General features: G+C 59.9%; 1 protein-coding gene across 14 annotated transcripts in view; it reads right to left on the bottom strand.

The window, feature by feature from the left end:
* The window catches only part of TNS1 (tensin 1), a 214,409-nt gene that overhangs the window by 171,503 nt on the left and 20,642 nt on the right, over positions 1 to 22,264 (bottom strand). For 12 of the 14 annotated variants that reach the window (XM_070070213.1, XM_051848187.2, XM_051848188.2 and 9 more), the window contains exon 2: positions 2,909 to 3,023. Coding sequence is in view for 2 of the 14 variants with exons in the window: in XM_051848193.2 (XP_051704153.2) it covers positions 2,909 to 3,023; positions 20,939 to 21,034 (211 nt within the window). In the remaining 12 variants the exon portion in view is untranslated. Of the gene's footprint in view, positions 1 to 2,908; positions 3,024 to 14,015; positions 14,227 to 20,938; positions 21,162 to 22,264 lie in introns of those variants that run through there. The other 2 variants (XM_051848193.2, XM_051848194.2) reach the window with 2 other exon arrangements.

Below are 22,264 nucleotides of genomic sequence, written 5' to 3'. Positions count from 1 at the left end.
TTGCGAGGCCAGGACTAGGCCTGGGTTCGCGATCTCCCTCCCCTCCCACTGCAGCCCTGTGACACTAGAGGTGAAATGCAGGATGGGGGGGAGGGGACAGAAGAAAGATGCGAGGACAGGGCTGGGCTGCCGGGCTGCCAAGCATCCCAGGCTCTCCAGGTGTCCTCCCCACCCGCTGCACAAGCTCCCTCCATGTTGCAAGTCCTGCGGAGACTGTGACCTCAAGGCCTTGATACTGCAGGCTGCCCACTGCACCCTCCAGCATGCAGGCCCGCTATGTGGGGGCCAAGACCCAGAGGCCAAGGGGAGCCAGTGAGTAGAACACAGGCTGCAGTTTCATCCACCCTCGCCTCTCGGCCAGAAAACAAGCTATCCAACTGTGTCTGTTGACTATGGATGGGACAGATGGGTGGATGGGTGTGGGAGGGAAGAAGGGACTGGAAGGGGTGAATGGATGTGATGATTATACGGAGGGAGGGAAGAAGTAAGGATGGGGTGAGTGAATGAATGAAAGGGATGAATGGGATGATAGTATATATGTATCGCATGGAGGGATGGAGGGATGGAGGGAGGGATGATGGCTGTTGGGTGAATATTGCATGAGTGGGTGGGGATGGGAAGGATTGCATCTATGGGTGGGTGGATGTATGGACGAATGGATCGATGGGATGGGTTGCATGTATGGGTGGTGGACAGATGGATAGATGGGATGGAAGGACTGCATGGATGGATAAACGGATGGACAGATGGATGTGGGGGTCTAGTCACCTCATGGCACAGAGAGTTAGTCCACTCCTGCATCTCCCACAAGTGAGCCCAGTGGCCCCCGGCCCTGCCCCAAGCCTTCTGCTTAGGGTGTGTAAGAATCTTCCCTCCTCCCTCACTGGGCCTCGTCTCTGAGCCTTCCATGGCCCAATCCTGACACCTGGTGGTATCTTCAGAATATAGCCCTGACTTTTCTTTCCTTTCCAACCAACTCCCCGCCCTCCACTTGCGTGCAGCCAGAGCTGCCAAACCAGCCTGGCCACCCACCCTCCCCTCTGGTTCTCACTGGCTGGGCCAGGTTGGGATCCGGGTGAAACTGGGGCCATCTCGGCTCACCTGGGAGCCTGCCACTCACATAGGGCCCCCTGATCCACCTGAGCCCTCAGGCCACAGAATATGGGAGCCAAGGGAGACTACAGCCAGAGGCACCCAGGTCACCCAGTGAGGGTCCTCAGGACTTTTGTCTCCATCCTCAGGCTGCCTCCTATCACAGCAGCACTGGGGGTCCCTGGGGGGAGGAACTGGAGGCAGAGAGCCAGAGGCTAGCTCTTGCAGCCTCAGGGCTCAGGCCGGGTGGGGAGTTGCTATACAAACAAAATGCCTAACCCCACCCTTAGCACTTCCTCTTCTGCCACCCTAAGGCTCCTACCCTAAGCCACCAGCAAGTCCCAGTGGGACCTCTTGGGACGAGGGTGACACCATGTGGTTGGTTTGGGCACTGCAAAAGTTCCTGTTGGCCTCCTAAATTGGCCAGATGTCTGCCTTCGGTCCACTGCAGGCCTAGCCTGGACTACCCTCCATACACACATTCTCTCACTCACTCGCACACCGCCAGCACCCAGCAGAAAGGCTTTTCCCACTGCCTGGAGCACACTCCCTGAAAACCCCACCCCAACCCAGCCAGCTGTGTGCATTGGCAAGACACTGAGCGCTCTCTGTCTCAGTTTCCCCGGGTGCAGAACTGGGACAACACCAGCCCCTTCTGGATGCCGTGAGCACTGGATGAGAGGGCACATGGCAGCGCCCGGTACTCAGCCAGCCCTCGATGCCCTGCCCCGCCCACAGCGCAGCAGGTGGACAGAACCAGAGTGAGTTCCGCCCACCAGGTACGCCCCTGCACACTGGCCTGGTCTGGGACTGCAGGGCGTGTCATGTTTGAGTGTGGAGTGGGGGACAAGGGGCAGGGACGGCCCCCACTGGGCCTGGCAGCCTCCTGGGGCAGAAGGGTGCATTGTCTTGGCTGGAGAGTGGTCCCCAAAGGCTTCCACGGGGAAGGGACACAACCAGACGTGCACTCTTGAGTCCCCCAGAGGATGAATGGAGAGGGAGGGGCAGTGGCTAAGAAGCCCAGTGGCACAGGTGTCCTCAGCCCTGCAATGGGTGGGGAAGAGGAGTGAAGTGGGGAGGGGTCTGCTGATGCAGCCTGCTGGGGGGTGGCATGGGCACAGATTGGGGGCAGGGCCTCCTGCCAATTCCACTGCGTGGGCTGGGACAGGACCCTGACTCCCTGACAATGGCGACAGCCAAGCTCCAGGCTGCACGCAGAACAGTCAGGAAGAGGAGGCAGCAGGTTCCCTTGAACTCTGACCCGGGAGCCCCGAAAGTCACCCTGATCTGCCACCCCTGGAGGTGCCAGGCACACGCCTTCCACACGCCACCCACACCCCTTCTACTACACTTTGTACATGCTACTCACGAACCTTCTACACACCACCCACATACCTTCCACCTGCTTTTTACATGTCACTCATAGCACCCACACGCTTTCCACATACCACCAACACACCTTCCCCATGCCACCCACACACTTTCCACACACTCTGTACATGCTACCCACATGCCTCCTACACACTTCTACACACCTTCTACATGCTACCCAATGAATGCCTTCCTCATGCCACCCACATGCCTTCTACATCCTACACATCTTCTACATACCACACACACAGCCCTCCCACACACCAATACTACCCACACCGCATGATCTCCTCCTGTCAACCACGTGGCCTCCACAAACCCTTCACACAGCTTCCACATGCCAGCCACACACAAACCACACCCCCTGCCTGCCGTCCAGACGCCTTCCCTATACCAACCACCCCTGCCTGGGCCGGCCGCCCCTCCCCCTCAGCCCACTACTCACCTTTGCAGGTGCAGCCCTCCCGCGTGATGGCCTGCCGGCAGATGCCACAGGGCTTCACCTTCTTGAAGGTCTTCACCTTGAAGTGGTGTGTCTTGGGGGTCTCCAGGTCCTCTGGCTGTGTAGGGAGAGGCACAGGGGTCAGACCCAGGCGAAGGCCGCTGGTGTCCCGGGGCAGCACTGGGGTGGTGGAGCAGAAGCGGGCTCCTTCACACACCCAAGGGAGGAACAGGGGCTCTGGGAGAGAGGAAGGTGTGAGGGCGGCAGGGGCCCAGCCCAGACTCCCAGCCTTTGCTGGGGTCAGCGGGCAGGGTCAAGAGGAAAGTGAAGACCCCAGAGCGTGGGGATCTAACACCCCTCTGTGGCTCCCAACCGCATCTTATTATTACTGGAGCTGCACACCATGAAGTGCACTCATTTCAAAGCTGTTGCTCAATACAACTTTATTTTTACTTTCTCTCCTTTGCATTATAAAACTGTTAGTGTCCTATTAAAAATGCTTTGTTGGCTTTCTTTTTTTAAAATTATTTGACAGATAGAGTTATAGACAGTGAGAGAGAGAGAGAGAGAGAGAGAGAGAGAGAGACAGGGAGACAGAGAGAAAGGTCTTCCTTCCACTGGTTCACTCCCCAAATTGCCACTACGGCTGGCGCTGCGCCGATCCAAAGCCAGGAGCCATGTGTTTCTTCCTGGTCTCCCATGCGGGTGCAGGGGCCCAAGCACTTGGGCCACCCCCCACTGCCCTCCCGGGCCACAGCAGACAGCTGGACTGGAAGAGGAGCAACCGGGACTAGAACTCAGTGCCCATATGGGATGCCAGCACCGCAGATGGAGGATTAACCAAGTAAGCCACGGCGCCGGCCCCAGCTTTCATTTTTTAATGATTTTATCTATTTGTTTGTAAGGCAGAACAGGTTTGGGGGGCAGATCTTCCATCCACTGGTCCACTCCTCAACTAACCGCAATGCCCAGGGCTGGTTCAGGCCAAGGCCAGAAGCCCGGATCTCTATCTGGGTTTCCCACATGGGTGGTAGGGGCCCAAGGACTTGGCCATCCTCTGCTGCCTTCTCAGGTGCATAGCAGGGAGCTAGATCAGAAGTGGAGGAAGTGGGTCTTGAACCAGCACTCCAATATGGGATACCAGCATCACAGGAGGCAGCTTAGCTCACTGTACCATAGCACTGGCCCTGTTTTCATTTTTACTCGAGAGAGAGGAAGAGAAAGAAGAGAGGGATTCTATCTGCTGGGTCATTCCTCCAAATGCCTGCAACAGCCAGAGCTGGGTCAGAACAACCAGGAGCCCAGAAATCCATCCAGGTCTCCCATGTGGGTGGCAGAGACCCAAGTACTTGAGCCGTCACCTGCTGCCTCCCAGGGTGCACATGCGCAGGAGGCTGGCCTGGAAACAGAGCAGCCAGGACTTAAACCAGGCGCTCCAACAGGAATCAGTGTCCTGAGAAGCTGGGCAGGCTGCCAGCCCAAGCTGACCTCTGTGTCTGGCTGGCAGGAGTCTCTGGGCCAGGCACCACCCCACCCCTACCACAGTTTCCCATCCAGACAGCACCACCCCCTCCAGCTCCGATGGTCTGTCCTCCATAACCACGCACAGGCACACACGCTAAGTCACACAAAGACCTGTGCAGACACTGTTGGCACAGTGGGGCACCTGCTGGCGGGGGCTCCCCTGTACAGAGGACTCTCCCAGGGAAGCTACAACTCCCTGCCCAGGCACTCACCCTGCTGTCTGCCCGGATTCGGCTCCCAGCCCTGGCTGAGGGCCCAGAACCCGCAGGACCCAGAACCAGCGGCCTCCTCTTCCCCGCCTCCCAGGCACAGGTGGTCCTGACACTCCTCTTACACACACACATGGGCACATCACAGACACCGCGGGGCTGGGAAAGGGGACTCCACCCTGCCAAGTCTCCCTCTATGCACCTGCTCCAGGGCCTCCGGGCTCCGAGGGGGCGGGGGGCTGACTGGGAGCAGAGTGGCAGGGGCCACAGTCCCCCCAGGTCTGGGACCCCCTCTTCAGACAGAAACAGAGAGGGAAAACAGATGCATGCAACAGAGGCAGAGACAGGAGGGCAGAGGAAGACAGAGACAGAGAAAGGCAGAGAAAAACCAGAGAGGCAGAGGGGGATGGTGGGGGGGCTGGGGGGAAAGAAAGTGCAGAAGAGGTAGAAAGGGCCCGACACTATGATGTATCAGGTAAAGCCGCTGGCATCCCGTATGGGCACTGGTTCAAGTGCTGGCTGCCACAGCTCTCTGATCCCACTCTCTGCTATGGCCTGGGAAAGCAAAGATGGCCCAGGTGCTTGGACCCTTGCACCTGCATGGGAGACTTCGGATTGACTCAGTTCCAACAGTTGCAACCATTTGGGGAGCGAATCAGTGGATGGAAGATCTTTCTCTCTCTCTCTCTCTGTGCCTCTGCCTCTCGGTAATTCTGCCTTTCAAATAAAGTAAACAAATCTTAAAAAAAAAAAAAAAAAGTAACCTAACCCATCAAAAGTTTGATGAGGAATGAGATACTCACACACCGCCTCAAATCACCTCCCCGTGTCATACTCACAGAACCCAAAGTCACTGTTCCTGGCAGACTCACTCCTATCAAGGGTCAAAGCCATGGTCACGGGTACTGGAGCGAGTGGTGGCTGTGCTGGGGGAGGGGGCCCTGGCCCCAGACACCTCATGAAGGTCAAGGATAAACCAGAGCCCGCCAGCACGACCAAGACTGAAAGCCAGGCTGGCGGACGCAGCGCCTGTTTCTGAGCCTGTGGGATGCCCGTGAGGCTCAGAGGGCCGCAGCAGGTTCAACGGCTGTGCCGGCTGAGGTAGCGGAAGCCCTTGTGAGGTTAGGGGGGGTGTCGGGGCAACAATTTACGCTCAAATTATTGGGAGAAAATGAGAAGCCCTTTGGTTATGCTTTCAACCTTTCTGAAGTCAGACGTCATTTCAAAGTCCACAAAACAGAGAAGGCGGGGTGGGGCAGATAGAAAAGCCCAGAAGGAGAGGGAGAGAGGCAGAGCAGAGACCCTGCACAGGGCCAGGAGACTGTCAAGAGCACAGCAGCGCCCCCTGGTGGCTCTTATGGGAAAACCCAGTAGTCCAGCCCTGGGCTCCTGATGTCCCAGAGAGCAGAGTTCTGAGCAATCAGCTGGGGGTGGATAGAAGGCATTGGGAGACTGCCCAGCGCTGGGCCCAATCCCATAGGAGGGGCTGATAAGTCCCCTCCGTTCTGCGGTCACCTGCCCTCTTATCCTCACCTCTGGCCCTGGCTGGCAGCCTTCCCACCCACCTCTGGCATGGGCATATCAGGGCAGGGCCGAGGAGGGGAGAGGAGGGAGCTTGGAGTTCAGCTCAGGGCTGCCCTGGGGACACAGCCAGGAAACCCTAAAGTGAACTATCCTCGTCCTACCCCGGCGCCCTCCGCCAGCCTGCCTCTCCCCACCACCTCCCCCCCTGCCAGCTGCAGGGAGGCAGGACACCAGCACTGCTGGCCAGGCTTGGCCTGCTGCGAAGCGTGTGTCACCCCATAGGTTTGACTGTCCCCAAGGACGACAGAGGAAGTCCAGGGTGCAGGGTGCATTGGGCTCCTATTTTCAAGTGTCTGCAGGGGCCACCACTATAACGGACCAGAGACGCCACGTGGGAAGGTACTTCAGCAAAAAAACAAAAACCAGTGGACAGACGCCACCAGGGGGCGGAACCAGCCCCAGTGGGCAAGACCTCTCAATAATCTAAAATCTGAGCCAAGGGGAAAAATAAATAACAAAGCAAGATGTCAGCCCCACTCCGGGGGGCTGCTCCGCAGGTGCACCCAGGGGAGGGAAGTGAGCCCCAGGACCTGCCAAGGGCCCCTGAAGGTTAACAGCTTCCCTGACAAGCAGCAGGCAGCCCCAGGCTCTGCCTTTCCCTTGCTGGCAGGACGCAGGGGCAGAGGCGGCCTGGCCACAGCCAGGAGCTGCCTGGTGTCTGCAGCCCCCAGAACAAGGGAAGGGATCCCTGCCCAGAGGCCATTCTTCCCCCCACGCCAGGGTCCTACCCCTGTGACAAGCCCACCCAGCAGCAGGGGTGCTCCGGGCCCTCCCCTGGCTCTGTGCAGCTGCGCCTCCCGCCAAGGCGGCCCAGCCAGAGGGTGCGGCACATCTGGCTCGGGACAGCCTTGGCAAGAGGACTTGGCCGTGGGGTGGGAAAGGCTGTTCGCCGGCCCCTCCCTGCCCCGCGGGGGCAGAGCAGCAATGTGGCAGGGGAGATGAGAGGAGGCGACGGCCCCGGGGACCCCCTAGCTGCCAAACTCCTCCCCAGCTCTGCCCCCCTCCCTTCCCACCCCTCACAAGGCTCCCTGTGGTCAACCAGGCCTGGCCCTGGGTGAAGAGGGGAGAGGCCAGAAGTCCAACAGCCAGGGAGCAATGCGGCCGGGAAAGGGCCTAGGACAGCCCTGGCCAGCCAGAGCCACCCTCCCCCTCTGCCTCCCAGCCACCCACTCCTCAACATCCGTCACCTCCGGCTGGAAGGCCAGCAGGTGCTGGACGTTATTTCTACGGGGAAGCTGTGGACCCCCAGTGGAGCTGCAGGCTGGTTTCTGGGGTCCCCACAGGTCCCTCAGAGCCAAGCAGCCCCCACCCCACCTCACCATCACGTACCACAGGCTCCTCTCCTGCCAGCCCACAGTCGACGGCCTCCCTGTGTTCTTGGTCTCCCGGAGTGGAAAACTCAAGCCACACCCCCACCGCCCCCGGCACTTCCAGGTCCTGTGCATTTTGCCTCCTCACTCTCTCCGGTGAATCATCCCCCACTGCATGTCAGTCCCATGGCTTCTGCTCTATTGGGGCTGTTGCAACAGCCTCCTGGAGACCCAGCCACAGCTCTGTGGGGTCCAGGACACGCCCGCACCCCAAAGGGCACCCATGGCTCCCCGAGTGTGCAGGATAAAGCTGCTTCCCTCAAGCCAGCGGGGAAGCAGCCTGGCTCGGCACCCGTGCACCTGCTAGTTTCAGCCCCTCCCTGCCCCACAGCTCTCCTGCCTCACGGCTTGTCCAGTTTCTGGGCCTCCTTGATGGTCACATTCAAGCCTGGTCTCCTCGGGGCTCTTCCCAGATACCCCCTGACCACGGCCAAGCTCCATCTCCCCATCTGTCTTCATGTTATATTCCGAAAAGTTTAAAGCTTCAGAAAAGACCAACAGGCCTATGTCCCTGGGCTCTCCCTGGACACACCATTTGTTCACACTCTGCCACTTTTGCGCCCTCTCTATTTATTTACTTGAGGAAGAAGAGAGAGCTTCTATCCGCTGGTGCACTCCCCAGTGTTCACAAGCACTGGGCTGAAGCTGGCGCTGGGAACTCAGTCCAGGTCTCCTGCATGCAAGAGTGGCATGACTAGGGCCGGCACTGTGGTGCAGCGAGTTAATGTCTTGGCCTGCAGTGCCCGCATCCCATATGGGCACCCGTTCAAGACCCGGCTGCTCCATTTCCTATCCAGCTCCGTGCTATGGCCTGGGAAAGCAGTAGAAGATGGTCCAAGTCCTTGGGCCCCTGCACCTGTGTGGGAGACCCAGAAGAAGCTCCTGGCTTCAGATCGGTGCAGCACTGTCCATTGCAGCCAATTGGGGAGTGAACCAGCGGATGGAAGACCTCTCTCTCTCTCTCTCTCTCCCTCTCTCTGCCTCTCCTCTCTCTGTGCAACTCTGACTTTCAAATAAATAAATAAATCTTAAAATAAATAAATTACAAGTTTAAAAAAAAGACCCCCATCACTTGAGCCTTTACTGCTGCCTCCTAGGGTCTGCAGCAGCAGGACACTGGAGTCATGAGTCAGAGCCGGGATTCAAACCCAGGCGCGTCATGCAGCCAAACGCCCACGCTCTGTCCTTGCCACCAGCACAGCACAGGCATCGCCCTCCGGGAACGCACACCAGGACACGGATCAGTGTGTTGCCCCGTCAGATCCAGGAAGCCGTGGGAGCCCATGCGACACTCAGCCAAGGGCTGTCTCAGTCCACACTCATTACCTGCCTTCCTGCCTGTCTCCCGACATTGGTGCTCTCCCAGGTGCCCAGGGAGGTGCTCTGCAGAGTGCCCCTCCGTTTGGTTTGGTCCAGACCTTTCCTTGTGATTCTACTCGGGCTAACCTCAGGGAGGGGGATAGAGCCTCAGTTTCCTGTGCTTCCCTCCCCCTGCTCTTTCTTTGAGCTCCTGGAGTGAATTCCCACGACAGGTGCCTTGCACCTATTTTAAATCCAAGTTGAATTTTCTCATGCCAGAAGCCAGGGCTCGGTCACCTGGACACAGGTGCCAGTTCTACATGCCCTGTCCCCAAGCTCCTTAATGCAGTCCTCCTAGATGTCAGCCTCACACCACTGCCTCCTGGTGACCGCCTCCCTGTGGGACAGCCAGATACCTCTGTGATGGGCCTGCCCACCCCCATGCCGGGATGCTCTGTACAGGTGTACCAGATGACCACCACTTACAACTGCAGCATGCTTGCTGCTACCCCAGTGTGAGACCTGGAAGAAGCTCCTGGCTCCTGGCTTCACATCAGCGAGAGCCAAGTTCAACCCAGCAGCCTTCAGTTTTCTGATCTGGACGATCAGCATCTTTCTCTCTCTGCCCCCCTCTCCTACTCTCTCTCCCCATCCTCCTAAGGCAGCATCAAGCCCAAGGTCCTGAGCTGGGAGGGCTCTAAGACATAGATGCTGAGTGCCAGGAGGCAAGACTGACACAGAGCCCTCAGTAATCCTCACGATGCCATGTGTCCCAGGATGAGGCTGAGAGACCAGCCCAGGGCTGTGCAGGTGCGGCAGGATGGAGCCGAGCTCCACCCCAGGGCTCCAAGGCCCACACCACTGCCCCTATGCCCAGGGCTGGCGGGGTGCCCATCAGCTCAGGAGGCCTTGGCAGTCCCAGCAGCCTGGCCAGCCCATCTGTCCAAAGGGTCCTCTCCTGGCCGGTGACCCGTGTCTCATCACCCTCAAGTATACTCACTTGGATTTCTGAGTTCTTAGCTCCACTTTAGCTCTATCTTAAAACTACCCCTGCCTTGGGAGGGGTCTATCCTGACACCTCCTCTCCCTACCAAGCCAGGTGGGGTCCCCCTTTTAGTGCCCCCCAAGTTCTCTCTTGGTGGCACCAAGCCTCCCTGTAATTGCTTGGTCTCAGATCTACAAGCTCCCTGGAGAAGGCAGGCCCTGCATAATTGTGAAATAGAGGGACAGGTGGGTGGCTGGGGTCCCCAGGTGGCTGAATGACAGGACAGTGTCACTGTCACAGTACTTCCTGTCCCTGGGCTACTTCAACCCAGAGCCCTCTTGCTCTGCCCCCCACCCCCTTCCCTACCTTGGGAACACTGAGCCCAGTGGTCAGGCGACCTCAGGAGGGCCACTTCCCTCCGTGGACCCCCTTCTCCTGCTCTGTGATCTGGGACTCCTAAGCCCTTCCTAACATCATGGAATCACAGCAAGGTTCACATGAAACCGTGTGAGTCGCAGAAATGAACACAGGTGATGCCCAGAGAGCCAGGTAACCTCTGGGCCCACAGAGCTAGCCAGTGCAGAGCCAGAACGCACCGGAGGCCACATTGACCCTGCAGGAGAAGACCTGCCCATTCCGGGGGTCTTGGAACCATAGAGGGAGAAACAGAGAGACAGATCTTCCATCCCCTGGTTCATGCCCCAAATGACCACAATGGCCGGGGCTGGGCCAGGTTGAAGCCAGGAGCCTGGAACTCCATCCGGGTCTCCCACATGGACAGCAGGGCCCCACGCACTTGGGCCATCCTCCGCTGCATTCCCAGGCACATTAGCAGGGAGCTGAATCAGAAGTGAAGCAGCCAGGACTCGAACCCCATGTCCCGATAGGGGATGCCGGCATCACAAGCAGCAGCTTAACCCACTGTGCCACAGCATGGGCCCTCTTCCCACCATTCTTAGGACCCCACTGTCATTTATGCTGCCTGCCCCACCATGGAGCACTGGCAGAACAGAGAGCCTTAGATGGGATGGGGCTCCAGTCCCGCCTCTGACTGGCTGGGTTGCCTTGCAAATGTGCCACCCTATCTTGTAGAATGGCTAACATTGACTGAACCCTTACTGCATGCAAGACACTTCCTAAATGCCTGTGTGTGTTAGCTCTTGTAAACCCTAACAACCCTTTGCATAGGCAAGGAAACCAAGGCACAGAGAGGTAAAGCTGCTGGCTGCCTGTCACACAGCCTCCAAGGGGCGGAGCCAGAATGAAAGCATGGAGCACTTCCTCTCCACCCTGCAGACAAGCGTGCCACCTTTCTCTGCAACTTTGCGTCTCCCAGAGGCATTTTGAAACATTTTGCAACATAAGGAAGGTTTTCTTTCACACCCTGTTCCATCTCAGGCAGCTCAGCCTAGCTCCAACCCCCCAGGCAGGAGGCTGCAGAGAGAGGGAACTGGGGACCCCAGGGTCAGATCCGGTCCACGTGGCAGGAACTGCACATAAAGTTCACACTTCTGACCGAAGTGTGTGCTGAGAGCTGGGCAGGAAACAGAACGCACGCATCACTGTCTGCAGCTGGAAGTGGCTTCAGTGCCCAGTGTCCAAGATTGTGTGGGGTCCAGAAAAGCCGAGTGACCAGCCGGCGGCTTTGCCTGGCCCGGGGCTCCGCCAGTCGCACCCTACAGAGCCTGTCCCAGTTCCTGAGAATAGGGCAAGCGTCCCCAGCGGAGAGCCTGCAGCTTAATTCCACCGGGCACCACCAAAAAGCCTCTAACTAATAGGCGTGTAATTCTTCTCTCAATAAAGCACACTTGAATATGGAACAGCAAGTGGGATCATCTGATGAGAAAAGCAAGCTCTGCCTAGTGTACAGCTCCACCCCTGGAGCTAATTAATAAAGGAACTTTAATGCACCACACGATACATCACTTCTTCCAAGCCTCTGCCACTCTCCCCACAGAGGGAGCAGTGAACGCAAATACACTCTCTCCAGGAGCACAAGAGCCAGCTCTTCCTGGCCGTGCCTCAGTTTACCTCCCTGAGGCCACAGACCCAGACAGTTCTTAGTCCCAGAAAAGCCAGGCAGAATCCCTGGGCAGTCAGGATGGACACAGCCAGAGAGGGGCACCCTGTCCTGGGACTCCCTTCCCAGAGAGACCCTCCTCACTCTCAAGCCCAGGAAACAGGGGATCCCATACACCAAGCAGGAGATTGTGGAGTGGAGAAAGAGCCAGCACTTACTGAGCACCTACTGTATGCCTAGGAACCCAATCCACAGACACACACTGCCTCTAGCCTCATCCCAGCCATGCAAGTGTGTGTGTTCTCCCCACTGTACAGATCAGGCCACTGAGGCTCAAGAAGGGAACTGTGTGGTCAGCGTTGGTGCCTGCCATACACTTTCCAGCACCAGACACTCCATGGCAAGGACTCCAGCGCCTCCACCGTCTCTGTGATTGGCACCACCCACCCCCACTGCGCCCTGACACAAACACACATACACCCCGGCCCAGCCAAGGCCCACCAGGAGGAGGAAGGGAGCTGGCAGCCCAATAGTCTCAAGCAACGGGGGTGGGGGACAAGGACCAGCACGGCCAGGACTGTGCAGCCTTCACTCCCCGGGCTCTGGCCCGGCCTGGGGACAGCCAGCCAGGCCGGCTTGCAGAAGGAAAGGAGTGAGGGTGGATGGCACAGCCCCTTCTGGTCTTGAGGAGACCCAGGGAGGCAGTGCCCACACCTGCTGGCACCTCTCTGACTCCAGAAGGGCACCTTCTACGTGCCAGCCATGGCCACTGGCACTGGACACAGAATCTCGTGCCTGCCCCTCTGCGATCCCCTTTCTTTCCTCATTGCAACCCTGGGGAAACCACAGCTCATGCAAGTTCAGCCGGAGGGGCCTCCACTGAACGGCCTCTGTGCACAGCAGAGCCGGTCCCCCTGGAGGTCTAACTGTCGCCCTTGCTGCTGCAGGCCTCCCTTGCTAGCCCCTCTACCCTCGGCACAGAGATGAACTTGGCCAGGGCTCCTGCTTCACACTCATCCACATGAGCCCAGCCATCGCTGAGGTATCCACTGTGTGGGACACAGGCCCCTCCACACTGTTATTCAGACCTATCCGTGTCCCCATCCAGACACTCCACCCACCCACCCCCAACTCCCAAACTACACCTGGCTGTCCCCCTCTGATTTCCGCCAACTGTTCCCAGCCTGGGCTTGCCTGGACCTAGAGGGACCTCCCGAGGACTAGCCAGATGGGGCAAGGGGCAGGAAAGGCCACATCTGGATCCCGGGCCCAGAGCCCCCTCCCCCCGACCAGCCATCACTCTCGGAGCCCGACATCACCCTCAGCCAGGATGACTTCCTCGCCCTCCTGACCCCTGTGCATGCCTCTGCCCAGCCCAGACCCCGCAGGAGCCCCTTGAGCAGGGGTCTCCTCCTGGCCCTGCCCCCACCCCTCTGGTGCCACTCAGTGCTCTCCCATCCCCCCTTCCCATGAACCTTACCATGTGGCCCCTAGACCCTGCCTGCCTGTCTCCCAGGCCCTCTCGCCCCAAAACACACCTTCTGGGACCTGGGGTGGGGGATAGGGGACAGAGCTGGCCATGACTGCCTTCTGAGTGTCGGGGGAAGGTCCTGGTCAGGACAGGAGGGCTGTGGAGGGGGTGATGGCCGTGGGGAGAGGCCGACGTGGGGTCTAGAAGGGGCAACAGTGGTGGGATCTGAGAATTCTGTCCCCTCCCAGCTTCTGCAGAATTCATGCTCTGGGTTTCAGCTTCCTGTGCCCTGGCCCCACCACTGCCCCTTCTTCTCAAACTCCTGGGCTGAGCCACTTGGGGGCTGCAGGATTTTCACCCCACTTCGGCAGGGAGACGTAGCAGGAGAAGCTCTGAAAAACCCAAGCTTCCCAGAGACTTCCTTCTACTTGATGGCTCCTGGACACAGTTGCTGGGGGATGGGGCGGCTGACCCACAGGGCCAGGGCTGGGCCCCTGGACAGGGAAGGCCCTCGGGCAGTCAGTCCTTCTGCAGGGCAGAGGCCACAGGGTCCGTAGCTTCACCACCACACTCCCCCCACCCCTGGCTCTCAGCAAAGGATGTTGGAGGGGGGGGATGCAACTCCCACCCTAAAGCAGCCGGACCTACCCAGAGCATGCAGGACAGACAGATCCACGTCATCTTCGATGGGCGCCGTCCCTCGGCCACGCCCAGGGCCTGCCAAAGGCCCCCCGAGCTCCCAGCGCCCACCGAGCAAGCAGAAGGGAGCGCCGAGTCGCCGCCCCGCTGCTGCTGTGCTCAGCCAGCATCTGCAGGCCTCCGCTCACCCTCCCTCCCGCCTTCGCCTCCTCCTCCCCCCACTCCACCCCCTAGTCCCAGCCTCCTCTCTCTCTCCTCCCTCCTCCCAGGCTCCACTGGTGGCGCTGGGGGTCAGAAACCCAGCTTTGCAGGAGGCATGAAGGCAACAGGGTAGAGGGACTCCCCGAGGCGGTCCCCCCTCTCCCCTCCCCCCCCCACCGCCCGCTCCTGACAACCCACCCAGGCTGCCCAGCTTCTCCCGCGCTAGGGCTGGCAGGCCCGGGCTCTGCTCTCCTCACTGCAGACCCCACCCCCAGCAAACCCCATCCAGAACCCTGCAACGCCTTGATGGACAGACAGACCGACCCAGGATCCCAGCTCCTGGCCTTGGAACACACACTCATTTGCGCACACGCAGCTGGGACAGATCCTGGATCCCACAGCCAAGCTCCGAGCCCAGGACAGGCCTTAACACTGGGAAACCAGGCCTGGGACAGTGCAGGAACAGCCCTGCCCCCAGGCTGCGTGTTTCTTTCCAATTTTTTTCTTTTTTTTTCCTCCTTCTTTCTTTCTCTCCTCCAAACATCTGTCCCAGCCCTTCCTGCCCTTCTGAAAGGGAGCCTGCTCCAGGCTCCCGCGAGAGTCTGTTTTTCTTGACTGTACCCTGAGCCAACATTTGGTTTGCATTTCCCCACTTCCTCCTCCTCCTCCTCCCCCCCCCTCCCTGGCCCAGTTCTCACCGCCCACCGTTCCACTGGCCTTCTTCTTCCCCACAGTGGCCCCTGCCCCCAGCCCTGCCCGCCCCCTCCCCACCTTTGCCAGCTAGACATCCAGAGAGTGGGACAGAGAAGGGGAGCAGAACTCACATGGACTCCCGGGGAACACTGCAGAGGGACCCAGCAAAATCTGTCCCCAGTCCTCATGGTCTGGATCCACCCCCACCCCCACAACCCCCCAAATAAACCTCTCCTCTGAGCTCTGGCCGTGGCTGGACCAAGTGACGGTGGGTGGAGGCGGTGAATCACCACTGCTCTTTGGAGATGTCCAGGGACTGGAGCAGGCACAGCCCCACACCCTTTTGTGGACAGACACACACACACACACACACACACAGAGAGAGTCCAGCTCCCACAAACACACACGATACTGAGGACAGAGCTCTGCCCAGAGTAGCCACTTGCAGCCCATTCTCTGGCACTAAGGAACTCAGCTCCTGTGCACGCAGACACAAGTGTGCTGTGCACGTCCCCTGCCTCCTTCCCCACACCCACCCAAGGCCATGCCCTTGATGCGCTACCGTTAGCACCACAAACAGAGCAACCAACACAACCAGCTTCCCAAAAGGCATCTTCCTGGGAACCTTTGGAATGAGAGGGAACCACTCACTCTTCAGCTGAGAAAAGCCCACCACATTCAGACATGCAGGTTGCGCACTGCACAAGGCATTGACCTCCTATTATATTGGGTGGTTCTGAGTAGTTGAGGGAGGGACACTAAAGTGAGGTGTCTAATTCAGGTCCTCCCTCCAGCAGGTGCCTAGGTTTAGAGTCTCTGTTCCGGCAAAGGAGTTAGAGCCGCAATCAGGGCCACCTCTCTATACTCCTTCAAGTCTTCTGCAGGCTACAGAGCTAGGAAAGGGGCTGCCCCCAGCCTGCATCTCCTGCCAAAGTCCTGCTGCCACCAGCCACCCCATCTACACCTGCTACGGTCACCTGACAGCCCAGCCACACAGAGCCGACCGACAGCCACCCCTGGGGACGTTGTCTCTGCCGGCTGGAATGCAGGGCAAGCTGGGGGAAGGGTTTCCAAGCAGCCCCCTTGGAGAGTCCCTGAGCCCACCCTCCTGGGCACTGTCACCAGTCCTGCTGGGCCCACCAGCCCCCAATGGACCTGAGAGATTGACTGGCTATGCCCTAGACATCCCAGCACCCTCTCCCACCCATAGCCCGCCCCCTACCCCCAGCCCTATGCTGCTGGCATCACCCTAGATGTGCCTCCTGCCAGCTGTCTTGAGAATTCTGGGAAATCACCTTGGAGCATCTCAGAAAGGCTGGAAAACAGGCCAAAGACCAAGTCACAGGGACACCACCTTGTCTGGCCTCCCACGCGGCCCCCAGGCCTGCTGCCACCCCAGTCCCTTCGGCTAGAACTCAAAAAATAAGCCAAGCACTCTGGTGCTGAGGGTCCCCTTGGAGGATGTCCCCAGCTCTCTCTGCCAAGTCTGCAGAGGTCTCTGGGTATCCTAATCTCTCCTGTCCTTCCTGCTCCCTAACCACCATCCTTGCTTGTGAATGTTAAGCCCTGCCACCTGCAGTGTCTCTAATTACAAGTAATGACCCTGTTTCAGGACCCATTGCTCCTCCGTCACAGCCTGATCTCTCCTCTCCCACCAGAGTATGGAACACAGCAGGTGCCAGACATGGTTAAAGGATGAATGAAAGCATCCACCCATCGATGGGTCCTGTGCCCAGCCCCGGGTCTCACACACAGCAGATCAGGGATGCACTGGCCGGGTGCTCTACAATGCCATGCCCCATGCCAGAAGCCTTGGGACCCAACCACCAGTCCCTGTGCCATGCCGCCCCACTCCCCAGCCAGCCCTGCAGAGTTCATGTTTCATCCCTGCCCTGCCCCCTGCTGGCAGCGACCTCCCTGGCTCCTCCTCCAGCCCCCTGCTCAGCAGCCAGCTGAAGAAACAGAGGCAGGTCTGCCACCTTTGGTGCAGACTCCGGGCTGGAGGCTGGCTGAGCTAAGTAGAAGGGTGAGGGAGGGCCAAGAGCCTCTGGGGCCCCAGCCCGACATGTCCCTCTGTGGGCCCCAGTTTTCCCACCTGCAGAATGGCCAGGCTGATTGTCTCCCATGGCCCTTCCAGCTCAACCTGCTGGGACGCCACAAGTTCCCCAGGCCCCGCTTCCCCAGCTCCGCTTATTTGTTCTTTTTTTCTTTTTAATTTATTTGACAGGTAGAGTTATAGACAATAAGAGAGAAAGACAGAGAGAAAGGTCTTCCTTCCATTGGTTCACTCCCCAAGTGGCCACAATGGCTGGAGCTGCGCCAATCCAAAGCCAGGAACCAGGTGCTTCTTCCTGGTCTCCCATGCGGGTGCAGGGGCCCAAGCACTTGGGCCATCTTCTACTTCTTTCCCAGGCCACAGCAGACAGCTGGACTGGAAGAGGAGCAGCCAGGACACAAACCGGCGCCCATATGGATGCCAGCGCCGCAGGTGGAGGATTAACCTAGTGCAACACGGCACCGGCCCCATCATTTGTTCTTTTTATTCTTTGACCCTGTCTATCAAAATGTTCTTCCTGTGGTCTAGCCCATCTCCCACGATGGCACTGAGCCTTGCCTGTGTCACTACTGGACTACTGGTCACAGCATCTAAGGTCACAGACTGTCACAGCTGGAAAGACCTTGGAGCTCAGCTAGGCCAGGACTCACAGCAAGCACCTCCAGGGGCCAGACAGGCATTGGGGTTGGGGGTGGGGGAGCAGCAGGCAGCAGAGCCACAGGAACCTGGGCAGGGCAGGCCCCAGCTGCAGGGATACACGGGGCTTGGCTCCAGCCCCCGTGGCTGCAACAACAGCCCACAGTGCCAACTCTTCTGATCTGGCATGACAAGTCACAAATCTACATTTTTACAGAACATACAACATATTTTCACAAAACATGAAAAGCTTCATAGAGAGGCGGCTTTTTTCAATGAAACCACATTAAACATCTCCCCAGGAGGGGTTGGTCCTTAGGACATCTGTCACCTCCACCAGCCCCTTGGAGAACCACACATTGGTCAGCGGAATCAGTGGGGCCTGCCGTAGCCAGAGAGCCAGGCAGGTGCACAGCTCCAGTTGTGTGGCTCCCAGGCCCCAGATCTTTTTCCTATGCACCCTGCTAAGCCATCACAGAAAGGCCAGGGTCGGCTCTCAGCTTTCCCCTGCAACTCTGCTACCCTGGGGCTGCACTGCACCTCCCAGTGCAAGGAGATACAGAGCCTCTTGGATCCCTTCCCAACACCCGGCCATAGATCCCAACGCATGAGACACAGGAACCTGGTACCAAAGTCCTCGGCTCCTGGCTCTGCACCTTTCTGCCCCCTAACCCAAGACCGATCGGTACTAAGCCAGCCCTGAACTTTGTGGTGTCACCTTTAAGCCTCCTACCACTCCTTATCTTACAGATGCAGAAACACAGGCACAGAGAGGGTCAGCAGCTCTCCCTAGACTCACACAGCTAATGTGGCAGAGAATGGAACCCAGGGCATGAGACTCCTCGTCTCCCAGGGGTCGAGAACATTCTTGCTGCTCCCGTAGCCACACAGTCAGCCCCCCAGGCATGAGGGATCACGCGCCCCAGTTGTGCAGGCATGTTAGCTGTCCTCTCGCTCCTTGTCCAAGGACTTGTGCTGCGGCTCTAGGAAGCAGTTCAGCTGTCCTGGTCAGATCTGGCTTGGTGGAGGGCAGTGGGAACACACAGAGAGGGAAGCCACGGACAGTGCTGCCATGTGGGTCAGGATGAGCTCCACAGGGGCTCCAGAAGGGCCAGCAAGAAGAGATCTGGGTGCGACAGGGTCTGGCCCCTGCTGCCCCTTGGGCCTCGCTTTTGGTAAGCTATGCCACCTCCCTCTGCCCTGACCCACAGCCATCCTCAGCCTTCGAGTTGTGGGCTGCTCAGACCCTTAGCACAGCCTCTGTGTGTCACCATGCAGGATGTCCACAGGGGTGCAGGAAAAGCGTGGGTGTGGGGGCTCAAGTCCCATCATGCCCCACTCTCCGAGCCCTGGCATGAGCCACACTAGCCGGAGCACTTCATCCTAACGCCCACCCAGGCACCACACGGCCAAGGGGAAGCCCGGCTCCACACCCACCACCTCTCCAGTACAAGACTGAATGCACCCCTTGCATTCCAGAATTCTGAGTGCTCCCGGAGAGGGAACCTCAGTTTTCCCAGCTGACACAGGAGAGACCACCCCTACCCTCCCTCCCCTCCATCAAGTGCCCTAGGTGGGGACAGTGTCTGGGCCCGATCCCAGCAATTTTTATTAAGAGCCTTCCCAGAGCTCAACTCCATGATCTTGATCTCGTCCCCAGCTCTAATTTCCTGCCTGACTCAGAGCCCTCAAAGGCTGGAGGGAGGCAGCTGCAGCTGCTCCTCCAACCCTGCACCCCCAGCCCCAGCTCAAATCATGGCCCAGGAGGAGGTGGACGGTGCGGTGAGCCAGTTCCACCAACCTCCTCTCAGCAAAGGGGGAGTGGGAATTGCTAAGTGGCCTGGGGTCCAACTGACCTGGTCCTCGCTGGCCATTTCCCACGGCAGGCTGCCTTTTCCCAAATCGGAAACTCCGGACTCCACAGCATCTGAACTCAGAGCCCGCTGGAATGCAGCTGGGCGCCAGCCCTGCACGACCCGCAGCTGCGGTACCTGCCTCCCAGCCAATCCCTGGGCACGATGCATTTTGCTGGAAGACTGCAAAGCTTACCCCGGGTGATGGGAGCCCAAGCTTGCTGGCACCTTTCCCCACTGCGGAACGGCAGGGGGGGAAACTGAGGCTCAGAAGCAGCCCCTGGCAGAAAGAGCTGGAAATTCAAGCTCTGGATGGAGTGGGAGGGTCCTTCCCAGGCACTGGGATGGGAAGCATGGATATGGGAGCAATCTCTCCGTCCCTGACCCGCCGGAAGCTCTGCACCACGGCAGATCCCAGCTGGACAGGGACACTAACGACAACAGCCCTGATGGTCCATGGGGCAGGTACTTTGTCAAACCCGGTCAGTGCATTACTTCAGTTAGCCCTTGCTGCAGTTCAGGGATGTACACATGTCCATCACCCCCATTGTACAGGTTGGAAAACTAAGCAACTTGCCAAGGTCCACAGGTAGCAAGTGGTAGAGCCACAGCTGCAAGCTGGGCAGGCTGACTCCATGGCCGGCCTTCCTCCCCCCACCAGGCTGGCCGCACCCCCGACGGGCACGTTCTTTCCCCGGGGGAGTGGGGAACCAGGAGCCCCGTCCCTGGGATCCTTCCCTTGGGGGAGCTCCTGCAGGCTCTAGGACCTGCCCTTAGGGTGCTCCCTGCCCCTCCAGGGGAGGACTTGAAGGGTTTCCAGTTCCCTTCTCTGTGGCAGTGCCCCTCCCCCACCCTCTCGCCCAAGAGTCCCGCTCCCACCCCCATCCCCACCCCGGACCCGCTCTGGGAGGACCCCAGGGAGAAAGATGCGCACGCAGGACACGCCCACTCACAGCACTGCGGGACCCGCCAGGCCCCTCCTCCCCCACAGACCCGGCTGCCTCTTCCTCCTGGGGGTCCCGCCCGCATACCCCAGACAGTTGGGAAACGCTTCCTCCCGTCTCTCGGCCGCTCGGCTCTCCCGATCCTTCTCACTTTGTCACCTCCCTGTCTTCAGTCTGGGACTTCTGGGGTTAGGGGCGGGGGGCAGGGGGGGGACATTTCCAGGAACCGACATTGTCTTCCCACAGAAATCTGAGAGACGCGTCAAACTCCCAGAAATGCTCTCTGGCGTCCAAGCCTCCAGTGCCCTCCCACAGACTCTGGCGCGCTCCGCGGGGGTCCCGACCCCAGCCCAAGACGCCCAAGGGTGCGCGCTGGGGGAGGGGCGGCTAAGTCTTCCCCTCCCCCGCCCCGATGCAGGGGGCCTCCCAAGGAGTTCCCAGACCCTGCTAAGAGCCGGGCTCACAGCCGCCCAGAGGCGAAGAGTCCCTAATTAGGGCTGGGAGCTGAGAGTCGGAGGGCGGGGTGGCCCAGACGCGCGGGAAGGTTACCTGGCGGCGGAAGCAGAAGCGCAGGGGCAGGAGGCACGAGAAGAGGTACTTGCCCCATCGCACCAAGCAAGAGAAGCACCAGCTCAGCCGAGTCATGGCGACCCCGAGAGCCGCTCCCGGGGCGCGAAGGTGGGAACGCCGGGACCAGCGGCTCCCGGGCGCGGGTTTGAGGCGGGCAAGGAGGAAGGCGAACACCCTGCCCGCTGGGTCTCCCGGCCCCGCACTCCCTGAGGAGACGGCCGCGGGCCCCGCCCCCTCTCGCGGGCGGAGCGGGGCTGGGGGCCGGCGGTGCGGCGCGGCGCGGGCAGCGGTCCAGGTCCCGGGAATCCCCCCGCGGGGGCGGGCGGCGGCCGGGCGCGCTCAGCCAGGGGACGCCCTCCCTAGAGTGGCGAGCTGGAGAGGGGCGGGCGCGGCTCCCCGGCAGCTCCGCAGGCCCGGGGAGCCGCGCCGGAGGGGCGGGTCGGGACCCGCGGGGGCGGTGCCAGGCGCGCGGCGTCCACCTGCTACCCCGGAGCAGCGGCGGGGCGCGGGTGGAGGCAGCGTTGTGCTCCGCGCTGCAGTCAATGTGCGAGTGTGCGTGTGCGCCGAGCCCCTCCAGAACGCACGCCCAGCCTCACAGCGCTCCCCAGGACATAATGTCATTAACTCACGGAGGCCGCCGGCTTCCCTGAGCCGGGCCTCCCGCGGGGACACAGGCTGTCCCCGCCAACCTCGCACCTAGCCACACCCTGGGCCCTGGGCTCTCTCCAGCCAGTTTGGGGAGCGAGGACGCCCCAACAGGTTGGAAGGGCCCTCGCGCTCAGGGATCCCGACGCTTCCCTCTCGCCTTTCGCCGGCTGCCCTGTCCCCTCGTGGCCGCCCAACCATGCCTGGTGCCTGCCTCTGCGCTGCTCCACTGGACAGAAGATGGGAATTCTCTCAGGAATACTGTTTGGGGTCATCCTATGGGGGCCCCGGAACTAGGAGAAGGGAAGAGAGGAGCGAAGAGGCCAAGGCACCGGACTGTGGAGACAGTGGGACAGAGACAGAGAGAAGGGGGAGGGGCGGAGGGAGGAGACCACAGGGAGACTGAGAACCGCAGGGGCAGCAGCGACAGGCTCGCCCCTGTTCAGCGCTGCAGAGAAGCTGGGAGGACAGCCAGCAAAGCTGAGAGAGAGAGAGAGAGAGAGAGAGAGGAGAGAGAGGAGAGAGACACGAGGAGCTGCAGCTGGGCCTCCCAGCAGCAACAGGCCGGGTGTCTCCTCCACCATCCCCACTGCCTGCACTCCTGGGCCTGCCTGCCCCGGGCACCACCAAGTCAGGACCTAGTGCTGCTGTCTCCTTGTC

Source organism: Oryctolagus cuniculus, chromosome 3 (assembly GCF_964237555.1).
Source record: "Oryctolagus cuniculus chromosome 3, mOryCun1.1, whole genome shotgun sequence".
In the NCBI taxonomy this organism is placed as follows: Eukaryota; Metazoa; Chordata; class Mammalia; order Lagomorpha; family Leporidae; genus Oryctolagus; species Oryctolagus cuniculus.
The sequence above is the reverse complement of the archived record's forward strand: the minus strand, read 5'-3'. Positions and strand labels throughout refer to the sequence as shown.